This window comes from Carcharhinus amblyrhynchos, chromosome 23 (genome assembly GCF_965287045.1).
Source record: "Carcharhinus amblyrhynchos chromosome 23, sCarAmb.v2.hapA, whole genome shotgun sequence".
NCBI lineage: Eukaryota > Metazoa > Chordata > Chondrichthyes > Carcharhiniformes > Carcharhinidae > Carcharhinus > Carcharhinus amblyrhynchos.
In genome coordinates this window covers 37,169,168-37,182,112 of record NC_137346.1, presented here as the reverse complement: position 1 = coordinate 37,182,112, position 12,945 = coordinate 37,169,168, and the positions used below count along the sequence as shown (strand labels likewise).

The 12,945-nt window shown below is 40.9% G+C and overlaps 1 protein-coding gene across 1 annotated transcript in view; it reads right to left on the bottom strand.

Moving 5' to 3' along the window:
• Positions 1-12,945, bottom strand: part of tmem132e (transmembrane protein 132E) — a 707,821-nt gene that overhangs the window by 398,827 nt on the left and 296,049 nt on the right. Inside the window, exon 3 of the mRNA XM_080210481.1 lies at positions 12,065-12,208. Coding sequence (XP_080066607.1) covers positions 12,065-12,208 — 144 coding nt within the window. The remainder of the gene's footprint in view (positions 1-12,064; positions 12,209-12,945) is intronic.

Here is a 12,945-nt window from a genome sequence, read left to right as displayed (position 1 = left end):
GAACAAAGTATTAGAGGTGTTAGCAGTCTTAAAAGTGGATAAATCTCCAAGTGCAGATGAAGTGTGTCCTAGGCTGCCATGAGACGCCAGGGAAGAGATTACAGGGACCCAAATTTTCAATTCCTCTTTGGTCCTGGAGAGGTGCCAGATGACAGCTAATGTGGTTCTGCTATTTAAGAAGGGCTGTAGATATAAACTAGAGAACTACAGACCAGTGAGTCTCAGGTCAGTGGCAGGGAAACTATTGGAGAAACTTTGGAAGGAAAGCATCTATCTCCACTTGGAGAGGCAAAGCTTGATCAGGGACAGTCAGCATGGCTTTGTCAGGGAGAGATCATGTCTAACAAATATGATTGAATTTTTTGAGCAAGTGACCAGGTCTGTAGACGAGGGCAGTGTAGTAGATGTAGGCTATATAGATTTCAGCAAAGCTTTTGACAAGATCCCACATGGGAGACCTGTAAAGAAGGTAAATTCACATAGGATATACGTTAATTTGATGAAGTGGATTCAAAATTGGCTCAGTTGCAGGAGACAGAGGGTGATGACAGAAGGCTGCTTTTTGGCAGGAAGCCAGTGTCCCGTGGCGTACCATAGGATCTGTGTTAGGCACTCTCATATCATTTATATAAATGACATAGATGATTATGTAGAGGGTAGGATAAGTAAGTTTGTGGATGATGGTTGATTAACAGTGAAGCAGAGTATCTTGGGTACGAGAAGATATTTTTAAAGTTTATTAGTGTCACAACTAGGTTTACATTAACACTGCAATGAAGTTACTGTGAAAATCCTCTAGTCGCCACACTCAGGCGCCTGGTTGGGTACACTGTGGGAGAATTTAGCATGCATCTAACCAGCATATCTCTCAGTCTGTTGCAGGAAACCGGAGTAACCGAGGAAACCCACGTAGACACAGGGAGAATGTGCAGACTCTGCACGGTGCAGCAGGTGGTCAGGAAGGCTAATGGGATGCTGGCCTTCATAGCGAGGGGGATTGAATATAAAAGTAGGGAGGTCTTGCTGCAGCTGTATAGGGCATTGGTGAGGCCGCAGCTGGAGTACTGTGTGCAGTTTTGGTCGCCGCACTTACGCAAGGGTATTTTGGCCTTGGAGGGAGTGCAGAGGAGGTTTACTAGGCTGATACCGGAGTTGAGGGGGTTGAGCTATGAGGAGAGGCTGAATAAATTAGGCTTGTACTCGTTAGAGTTTAGAAGAATGAGGGGAGATCTCATTGAGACATATAAGATGATGAATGGGATGGATAGGATAGAGGTGGAGAGACTCTTCCTGCTCAGAAAGGACAGTAGGACTAGGGGGCACAGCCCCAAGATAAAGGGGGGGTGGTTTAGAACGGAGTTGAGGAGGAACTTCTTCACTCAAAGGGTGGTGAATCTCTGGAATTCTCTGTCCGTTGAAGTGGTGGAGGCTGCCTCACTAAATATTTTTAAGACGCGGGTTGATGGGTTTTTGATAAGTGAGGGGATTAAGGGTTATGGGGAGAGGGCGGGAATATGGAACTGAGCCACAACAGATCAGCCATGATCTTATTGAATGGCGGGGCAGGCTCGAAGGGCTAGATGGCCTACTCCTGCTCCTATTTCTTATGTTCTTATTATGTTCTTATGATAGTGACCCATACTGGGAATCGAGCCCAGGTCCCTGGCACTGAGGCAGCAGTGCTAACCACTGTGCCACCCAATTGATGGAATGGTCAAATGGGCAGATAAGTGGGCCATGGAATTTAACTCTGAAAAATGTGAGGTGATACAGTTTGGAAGGAGTAATTTGACAAGAAGTACATAATGAATGGTAGGACACCAGGAAGTTTTGTGGAACAAAAGGGCCTTGGTGTCTTGACCTTGGTGACCTTGGGAATAGAATATAAAAGCAGGGAGGTCTTGCTGCAACTGTATAGGGCACTGGTGAGGCCGCAACTGGAGTACTGTGTGCAGTTTTGGTCACCACATTTGTGAAAGGATATATTGGCATTGGAGGGAGTACAGAGAAGGTTCACCAGGCTGATACTGGAGATGAGGGGGTTAGCCTATGAAGAGAGATTGAATAGACTGGGTCTGTACTCATTAGAGTTTAGAAGGCTGAGGGGGGATCTTATAGAGACTTACAAGATAATGAAGGGGATAGATAGGGTAGAGGTAGAGAGATTCTTCCCACTTAGAAAGGATAGCAGAATTAGAGGGCACAGCCTCAAAATAAGGGGGGGCAGTTTAGATCTGAGTTGAGGAGGAACTTCACTCAAAGCGTCGTAAGTCTCTGGAATTCTCTGCCCATTGAAGTGGTGGAGGCTACTTCGCTGAATATATTTAAGTCACGGGTAGATAGATTTCTGATAGACAAGGGAATTAAGGGTTATGGGGAGAAAGCGGGAAAGTGGAACTGATCCACTTCAGATCAGCCATGATCTTGTTGAATGGCAGGGCAGGCTCGAGGGCTAGATGGCCTACTCCTGTTCCTATTTCTTATGTTCTTATGTCTTTGTCCACAGATCTCTGAAAGCGGAAGTGCATATTAGTAGGATGGTGAAAAAGGCAGATGGGACACTTGCCTTTATCAATTGAGACATGGATTACAAAAGCAGGGAAGTCATGTTGAAGTTGTATAGAACTTGGTGAGGCCATAGCTAGAGTACTGTGTGCAATTCTGGTCACCACATTATAGGAAAGATGTGGAGTGCAGGACAGTTCTCCTTAGTTGAAGGGTCAGTCATGAAGGAACATAGGTTCAAAGTGAGGGGCAGAAGGTTTAGGAGGAAAAACTCTTTTTCCCAAAGGATGCTGACGATCTGGAATGTGCTGCCTGGGAGGGTGGTAGAGGCAGTTTGCCTCATCTTTTAAAAAGTACCTGGATGAGCATTTGGCATATCATAACATTTAGGGCGACGAGCTAAATGCTGTCAGATGGGATTTGGTGGAAGTTCAGGTATTTCTAATGTGTCGTTGCAGACTCAATGGGCCTCTTCTGCGCTTTATGATTCTACGAACATCCTGAATAAATAGTGAGCAGCTGCCTTATAAATATGGCAAAGGTAATTTGATGTTGCTTCAAAGGTTGAAAGAAATTTCAAACAATGGTGGTCTTGACTGGTACATTCAGTGCTGTTCCCTTAGACGACTGGACTGCAGATTTTCAGCCAACAGTTGAGATATTTCGCCAATAACCACCAGGGGAAACACATGCTACTGAGGCACTAAGTCAGAAGTCGGCACTGTATGGGAAACACCACCATTAACCCCTGCTCTCAATCTGGGAGTCACTGTAATTTAAGAGCATTAAAAATGGGGTCAGTGGGAAAACATTTGGGAAGCACTGATATATCCTGTCAAGCCCTTCATAGTCTTGTATGAGATTATTCTTCTAAAGGCTAGAGAATATAGACCGAATTTACCAGCATCTCATCATAGGACAACCTTCTCATCACAGGGACTAATCCAGTGAACCTGTACTCCTTCAATTTAATATTTATATATGGAGACCAAAACTGCACACAGTATTCAGTGTTCTCTCTCCAAATCCTTGTATAGTTGTAACAATATTTTATTTCTGCACTCTAATCCCCTTGCAATAAAGGTTAGCATCATATTAGCCTTCCTAATTGCATGTTGTACCTGACTGTCAACTTTCAAGTTACTCTGAACATCAACATTTCATGCATTTTAGAAAACAGTCTGCTTTTCTACAATTCCCCATATTATATTCAATCTACCAATCTTGTTGTCCACTCATCTAATTTGCCTATATCTATTTGCAGCTTCACGATGTCCTCACAATTTACATTTAGACCTAGTTTTGTCTCACCAGCAATCCTACATGCATAATTCTCTGCCCTTTTGTCTCAGTCACTAATAAAGGTTGTAAATAGTTGAGGTCCCAGCATTCATCCTTGTGGCACTCCATTGTCATAGCCTACCAACTTAAAAATGCCACATTTATCTGTATTCTTTATTTCCTGTCAGCTAACCAGTCTTCTATCCATGGTAGCCTATTATCCCCAATTTCATGAGCCCTTATCTTGTATTATTAAACTTCTGTGTAATATCTTTTCAAATGCATTTTGGAAATCCATGTATATTGCATCTATTGGTTTTCTTTTACCTACCTGCAAGTTCTAAGCTCAAAAAACTTCTGAAATCTGTCAAACACTATTTTCCTTTGATAAAACTATGTTGGCTTTGTCTGATCATACAATGCTTTTCTAGGTTTATTGTTAAGACTTCCTTAAAAATAAGCTCCTGAAGACTGATGTCAGAATAACTGGCCTCTGGGTCAATTTTTTCTTTTCCTCTTTCTTAAATATAGAGTATATTCGCAAATGTTTAAACTGCCTGGGACCATTCTCAAATCTATGGAATTTTGGAAAATCATAACCAGAGTTAATTTTGTGACCTATTGAGCCTTTAGGGCCAAATTGAAGGTTAAATTCTTACCAGTGTTAAAGCTAAGAATTTTGAGAAGCTTTTAATTATGATATATTTGATCACAATTTCAAATATGCAACATTTCTTTCCTTTTGTACATATGACAAGTTTTAATACCATGAAAAGGGACATTTGATAATGTATTTATTCATTATATACCATATTGCATGTTTAAGTTTTTTGTTATTTACATTTAAGCTTAATAGAAGCTCTGGAGTAGGTTAAAGTAGGTCGAGAGCAGGTCAGGCCTAGGAAACCTGTGAGTACTCACCTCCTGACTTCCCAAAGCCTGTCCACCATCTACAAGGCACAAGAGTGATGAAATACACTCCACCTGCCTGGATGAGTGCAGCTTCAACAACACTCAAGAAGCCAAACACCAACCATAGTAAAGTAACCCAATTAATTGGAACCCTTTCGACTCCCTCCACCAATGAACAGTGGAAGCTGGTTGTACCACCTACAAAATACACTGCAGGGCCTCAACAAAGGTAGCATCTTCCAAACCCACAACTGCTATCATCTATAAGAACTAAGACAGTGGATACATGGGAACACTATGACTTAGACGTTCCCCTCCAAGGTACTTTTATTTCATTATCACTAGCCAAAATTGAACTCCCATTTTAACAGCACTGTTAGTGTACCTGTACCACACGGCTGCACTGATTCAAGAAGTGGAGATGCTGGCGTTGGACTGGGGTAAACACAGTAAGAAGTCTTAACACCCGGTTAAAATCCAACAGGTTTATTTGGTAGCAAAATCCAGCCCCGAGCACCTTCTCCCATCCCGGAGTGCCCCAATGTCCAGTCCACACCCACAACAGTGGTGACACCCCCTCTCACCCCAGCAGACCCTCCCCACCCCACTGACCCCCTCCTTGGAGTCAGATCCCCATATTTAAATCCTGGCCAGCTAGTGGATTTTGCTACCAAATAAACCTTTTGGACTTTAACCTGGTGTTGAAAGGCTTCTTACTGGTTCAAGAAGGCAGCTCATTACCACTTTCTCAGGGCAATTCGGGATGCACAATCAATGCTGGCCTGGCCAACAATTCCCACAACCCGTAAGTGAATACAAATAAAAATCAATGTCTGTAAATTTTTGGGCCTTAACAATCATTGAATTTTGTCTGACATAGTGGTCACCACCATGAAAGATGCAAGTGCTGTTTCCATTAAATTCCATAAAACATCCTAACTTGCTTATTTTCATCTTTATACCTAACACAAACTGAAATCCAAGACAGTCCTGTTGTATTCTTCTCTTCCTAGTGTTTTTAAGAGATAAATCCTATTGCTAGCTTTCAGCTAATTTGTCAATCAGTCTGTTGGCTTGACATCTGTCATGGGAAAATGCTGGAGTCTATTATTAAGAAAGCAATTCAAGAAGATCTTAAGGTAATAAATTCAAGTATACATCAAGCTTACAAAAGACAGTTTCTACCTCATAAAATTTACTGAAATTGATTGACTTGATGAAGAAGCAGAAGATGGTAGGGAGCACATATCTTTATTTTTAGAAAGCATTTGATAAGGTTCCTCACTGAACAATTATTGTGAAACTAAAGGGTCAATTCTCCCATTGCAACCTGCAGATTTTCTGGTCGGGAGAATCACGTGTCGGCCATTTTGTGGGATGCGTGCATGCATGTCTCCCAGATCCAGAGTACAGGTGCAGTCAGGACTGCACTAGAAACCAGCGGGAAGAGAGGTAAGTAATTTAAATCTATCTTTAATATATGTTAAAAATAGTTTGGTGGGGTGGTAGGGGGGAGGTCCTGCTGCTACTCTGCATGTGGTCTGAGCTGGAGGGAGGCCAGTGATCGGGGCGGGCTGAGAGGCGTTCTGCCTCCTGGAAACGGGGTCTGCCTTCCATAGGGGAGTGGGGTTCAGTGGGGTGGGAGGGTCTACCAGGGTGAGGAGGGGATCACCACTGCAGGGGGTGTGGGCTGGACATTGGGGCATTCTGGGATGGGGGAGGATGCTCGGAGCTGGCTTAGGAATTGTTGTGGGGGCCCTGATAAAGGGGGTTGGAGGGGTAGCACTTTGGGAGAGACTGACAGATCGGGATTACTGCACATGCGCAGAGTTCCAGAACTGTCAGATCTGATGTGAATAGGCCTACCCCCGGCTTTTTAATAAGAATCACAATTGTGACATCTGTGGCCCAGAGTGGGAGAGATTGAGGTCGCACTGAGAAAAGTTGTGATCTAGACCAGTTTTCGCACCATTTCAGCACTTCTGGGAGAATCGCCCCCCAAGTTACAAACTGGACTAATAATTAACTCTAATTGAGAATAGGTTGATTGCCTATTTCTGCAGATGTAGTTAAATAACTTAGATTTCTCTTGTATCCTTTGCATGCAAGAAGATATTTCAAAATGTTTTAAATTAAGGATGGCAAAACACTGATAAATTAAGAATGATTAAGAAATTAAGAAGCTACTTCTGCAACAAGTGAGCAATGCACCCAATAAAGTTATGGCAATGTCAAAATTTACCTCCTTAATATCTCATCAGAAAACAAGAGAAGTTTATCACCTCTGCTTCATTCCTTCTCTCTGTAATTCTATTTATCACATATTCTGTCATCAGACTGTTTCATTTTCTCTCAATTTTTTTCTCCTTGATTCATTTATTCTCACATCTTTCATCTCTCATGTCCACATAATCCAAGCTGCTTTGTTTGTAGATGTTTTGTTAAGGCTCCATCTACCTGTTCAAAGATCCATGTTATGCTTTTGGAGCAGGCAGTTCTCTTGGTGCTTGATCAATATTACCCTATCAATATTGCACTAATGGGGAGGCAATGGTCTTGTGGTATTAGCACTTGACTCTTAATCCAGAAACTCAGTTAATGTTCTGGGGGAACCACGTTTGAATCCCACCAGGACAGACGGTGGAATCTGAATTCAGTCAACATCAGCAACAATTTTTGCTGCAGGAGAAAAGGGGTGTGAACTGATTGGCAAGTCAGCTCAGATTGATCAAAATATTGCTATGGTGCACCTGTGAGCTGTTGGGCCAGATTCTCTGAATTCATCCATAGCCAGGATTCTCCCAACCCCCTGCAGTGAAAGGAGATTTGGCTCAGCACCAAATTCTCCATTCTCCCTGGCAGCGGCAGTAGGGTCCGATGCCAGAGAATTTCTACCGTTGTCCCCATGCTTTTTTTTGCTTAATCAAATAAAGATGCAATGTCTTGACATAAACCTTTTGCCAGCAAAGTAACAGGTCCAATATAAAGTTTCTATCAAGTGCAAGTCATCTACATTGTGAGTCTTAATCCTAAATTGGCTGTTCGTGTAATTCTTAGCACACTTAGGCTTGTTCAGCAAGTGCTGCCTAATCATGGATTACAATTAACATGAGACATGATGGGCCGGTGGGGGGGTGGGGGGGGGATGTATTTTCTGACCCAGTTTTTGATAGATGGAAATGGCAGGGAATTGAGAGGAGTCCTAAAACGGTTTTCACGTCAGTGGGATTTTTCTGCTCATTGTCTCTGCCCCACTACTGATGTAACGGCCACGTAGCAAACTTCCCTCCCTCAGATGGCATAGCATCAATGGTAAGGTTTGCAACAGGTTTTTCAAAACAAGGAACTGAGAACAGAACCCACTGGAGCACAAGCCAAGTACAACCCCCAAGGGAGAGAAGGTCATGCCTGGCCAGTACCCTAACACTGCCACCTGGGGAGCAGTGTACAGGCAGTGCCAGGGGGCAGTGCTGGAGAGTAAGTTCCTTGGTAAGGAGAAATTCCATGAAAAATTCCATGGTGGAGGAAGGAGGTGGTTCCCTCATTTATTTTCCCATAATTTGTCAAGACTGTCAGGCTGTTATTGAAAACCGGTGTGTATCTCTCCAAGTGCATGGCCAAGTTTTCAGACAGATCTTGAGCCACTCTGACAAAAGAAAATTGGCCATGGTTGATGTGGTCAGCCTACCAGATAGGGGCCTGATAGGGATATGTACACTTCCTTGAAAGGATGCCCCGATCAGCACTGAGGTGAGACTCCCCCCAGCACCACCACAACCCCCCACACAAAGTTATCAGTCTCTCTTCCACTCACATTACTCAATAATTTATGCCCATAATAAATTTCACTCCAGAATATATAGAGGGTACAATAGGTATTTAAAAAAAACAATTATAGGAAAGAAACTTAAATCATCTTTGATAAATTTAAACATTACTTGTGCAAAATACGAAGAATACAAAATAACTGGCTGAGATGCAAACCAGTAATTGAATCTCAGGTTTGCTGAGGTTGAAAAATTGTTCAAGCTTGCACTTGTAATATATATCATCAGAACCAGGGATTTTATTACTGCTGCACATTAACCACTAGTAACTTCTTTCCTATTTGTAAGGTAATTCAAATTTTTTTCTCAGAAGATTATACTCTCAAATATGTCAATTTAGTTTTTTTTCTTATTTGTCCTTGGGATACAGGCATTGCTGGCAAAGCTAACATTTATTGTCCATCGCTAATTGTCCTTGAGAAAGTGGCAGTGAGTTGCCTTCTTGAACTGCTATTTTCGTTGTGTTATAAGAACACCCACAGTGCTATTAAAATAGGAGTTCCAAGATTTTGACCAGTGCCAGTAAAGGAACACCAATATAGCTCCAAGTTGGGATGTTGTGTGGTTTAAGAGGGGAACTTAAAGGTGGTGGTGTTCCCATGCACCTGTTGCCCATGACCTTCAAGGTGGTAGAGGTCATAGGTTTGGAAGATACTGTCAAAGGAGCCTTGTTGAGTTGCTGTAGTGCATCTTGTAGCTGGCACACACTACTGGAATCTTGTGATGGCAGTAGAAAGGATGAATGCTAAGGTGGTGCATGGGGTGCCAATCAAGTGGGCTGCTTTGTAGTAGATGGTATTGACCTTGAATGTTATTGGAGTTGCACTCATCCAGACAAATGGAGAGTATTTCATTACACACCTGTGCCTTGTAGGTGGTGGACAGGCTTTGGGGAATCAGGAGATGAGTTACTCTCTGCAGATTTCCCAGCCTCTAACCAGCTCTTGTAGCCACAATATTTAAATGCCTTACGCAGTTAAGTTTCTGGTCAATTCCCAGGATATTGTTAGTGGGGAATTCAGTGATGATAATGCTACTGAATCTCAAGGGGAGAAAGAGCTGCCAATTAAAAGCCTTCATCACTTTACTGGAAGAATGGCAGAAACATGAGCTCTGATGGTCATCCTGACTCAAAACAATGGTTCTATTCTCTCTCCACAGATGCTACCAGACCTGCTGAGATTTTCCAGCATGTTTTGTTTTTTGTGGCAGAAACTTGTTGAGTTCTAGCAGAATTGCTAGAATAGCCATGTGATCTTCAGATGCATCCTACATATTTTTTTAGCAGGAATCAGAGCTAGAAGAGCAATACTGTTGAGTACTTTGGAAGCTCCATTAGAATGATACAGACCTAGTGGGGAGGGCTGAGATGGTTCTAATTAAGAACTTTACACAATGCCAGAAGAGATTTAAGAACCTCAGAAGGGTAGAAGAATAGGAAAGGAAGACTTGCATTTATGCAGCTCTTTTCACAATGATCGCAAATACTCTGAAGTGCAGCCACTACTGTGATGTGGAAAACACACAGCCAGCACAGCAAACTCCCATAAAAAAAAGTGATAATGACCAGATCTGTCTTTCCTGTGATGTTGATTGAAGAATAAATATTGGCCAGAACACCAGGAATATCTCCTATATCCTTCTTTGAAATCATGCCATGCAAAGTAGTGTTTCCCCCCCCCACCCCCCCGCACCGCCTCCCAGGTGGAAAAGGTGGTGAAGGGCAAGCAATGAGAAAAACTTCTGGGAGAAGGTAAGGCTGGCAGCATAGTGGCAGCAAAAGGTTTGTAAAATGTATGAAATGTTCCTCATGGGTGAGTTAATGCAATGACCATCATTACAATCAAAATGAAATTTGTGGAACAACAGCTTTTGTTACTATTATGTTTGTTCAAAACCATATTGTTCAAACTTACCACTCAAAACAAAACACTGCCTAAACATAATACTCTGGACAGTAGAACATAGCAGAATACCAGAAAAAAAGCATACCACATGAGCTCGCTCCTTAATAGCAAAAAAGAAAATCACAAAAACCATAAATAAGTTCCAAATTAACCACGGACACACAACCAGTAAAATAATGAATTTTCTACCATAATGTGTTAGAGTGTAACCAGTGACAATTTTGTATTGGATGCAATGTGACCCATAGCGACAAGATGCAAGGGTCAGCTAACCCAGTAAAACATGGAACCAATTGCAGAATGATGTAATAAGTCAGCTATAAATAATAACGTGTGTAGAATTGAGACCTTGGATTGGCCTAGGACGAGGTCCCAAGTTGGGGTAATGATGTTTCTTTATTAAACCCTTTCTTTAATAAGTTGGAGTAAGTTGTTATATTTTCATTGTCAGCATTTGAAACATTACTTCTAATGAAACAAACATACACATAAATAGCACAAATTTCAGTTTTAAAATGCTCAAATAACTTTTCTTTCCAGATGATCATACAAATAGGAAGAGGAGTAGGCCATTTGACCCCTCAAGCCTGCTCTGCAATTTAATAAAATAATGGCTGCTCTGATTATGGCTTTAACTCCACTTTGCTGCGTGATTGCAATAATCCTTGACTCCTTTGTCAATCAAAAATCTGTTTAACTCATCCTTGTATAAATTCAATGATCCAGCCTCCACTGCTCTCTGTGGAAGAGAATTTCAAAGACTAAAAATAACCCATGAGAGAAGAAGCCCATGTGTTCTGGACTCTGAGGATTGGCTTCTTCTATAATTCTGTAGCTTGTATCATTTTTCCTGCTAATATGGAAACTCAGCTGATCAGCAAGTAACAACATCTTGATAGCCTCATTCTGAAATGTCTGGGTTTGAAAAAAAAGAGCTAATGTGCAATTGTATTTACTGGTAGTTGTACCATTTCATTTGTGTTTTACATACATTTTAAAATGTTCATGAAGCTGAGTAACAGAGATAGTATTTTTCATTCTTATTTAACTTGATTTAAATAATGAATTTGAAACTTTAAATGAAAACTTCAAATGATTCCGCCTATATTTTTCTAACAATTAGAAAATGCAAGAGGCAGAATTTTCAACTTTGTAAAAATTGGACAGACTATAGTCAACGAGAGAAAAATCCTGATTCTTGGCATCTGTTATATATTCCTATATAACAAAAGGAAAAGAGCATAAATAGAAACTGGTAAAAGAGGGATCTTATTTTTTAAATTACTGAGAATAAGCTACCATTATAGTTTAAAGGCAAAATACTGCTTTAACAAAGGGTCATCCTGACTCAAAACATTGGCTCTATTCTCTCCCCACAGATGCTGTCAGACTTGCTGAGATTTTCCAGCATTGTTTGTTTTTGTTTCATGATAGGTTTTTTCAGATCAGCTATCATATTTCTGGTGAAGGAGCCACAAAAGCCATGAGAAATAGTCATCAGTACCATTTTTTCAGAGTTTCTGCAACTCTTCCATCAAATTTACAACAGGCAATCATGAAATGGGATGGAAATTTACTTCCTTGGTGGAGAATACCATAGTAGATCCATTTGTATGTGTCAAATGTTCTCACCTGTATAATATTCCTTGTTTCCTATTCATCTCGACTGTGGCTGTGGAGTGTTTTCCTCCATTCAAGATCTCTGATCTCAACTGCCAAGTTTCGGGGTTTTTGGGCCACATATTTTTCAGGTTCACTCCTTTTTTGGCCTTTACTCTGAAAGATGTTGAACAAAATAGCAATCAGTCAAACTCAATGGAGTTATTAACTCAAAAAATTAAATAATTAATGTTCTAATTCACTATATGTACAGCAAAAATACTGTTTATTTATAATAAGAACTCAGAATAGTGAAATGCACTTTACAAATCAATCAGATCAATCAGTGCATATATTCAATATATGTTCAACACACTCCTAAAAACATTAGAATTATTCTAATTGCCATTAATGAACAACAATAGGGTGAAAAACAGAAGCTGCTGCAAATACAGGGAACTAGATCCACTCAGTATTATTAATTTCAAAATGCTCTAATAAGAAACCCTTAACTGATTTAAAAGCTACTTGGATCTGTACCTCTTAAGTGCTGTAACCTGCAAGACTACAGACCAGGTACTGGAAGGTGGGATTAGAATGGTCTGCTTGTTTTTGTTTTTTTTTTCCTTTGGGCCGCAACAAATACAATGGGCTGAATAGCCTGACTCTGTGTTATTATTTTTCTATATTTCTATGGTTCCAAGAGAAACACTCAAGCCGAATGTTTTATGATAATTTTCCTTAACCTCAAATGGCCCCCCTTACAATCACCACAATTGACAGACCAGTAAATTATAAATGTTATTTCACCAATGTTAACATTTCATATTCTCATCATTACATTTTCCTAAAATCTTTATGACAATAAGGTTAGAAGAAATACAAACAAAAATTACAGCAGACTATGCTGCTGA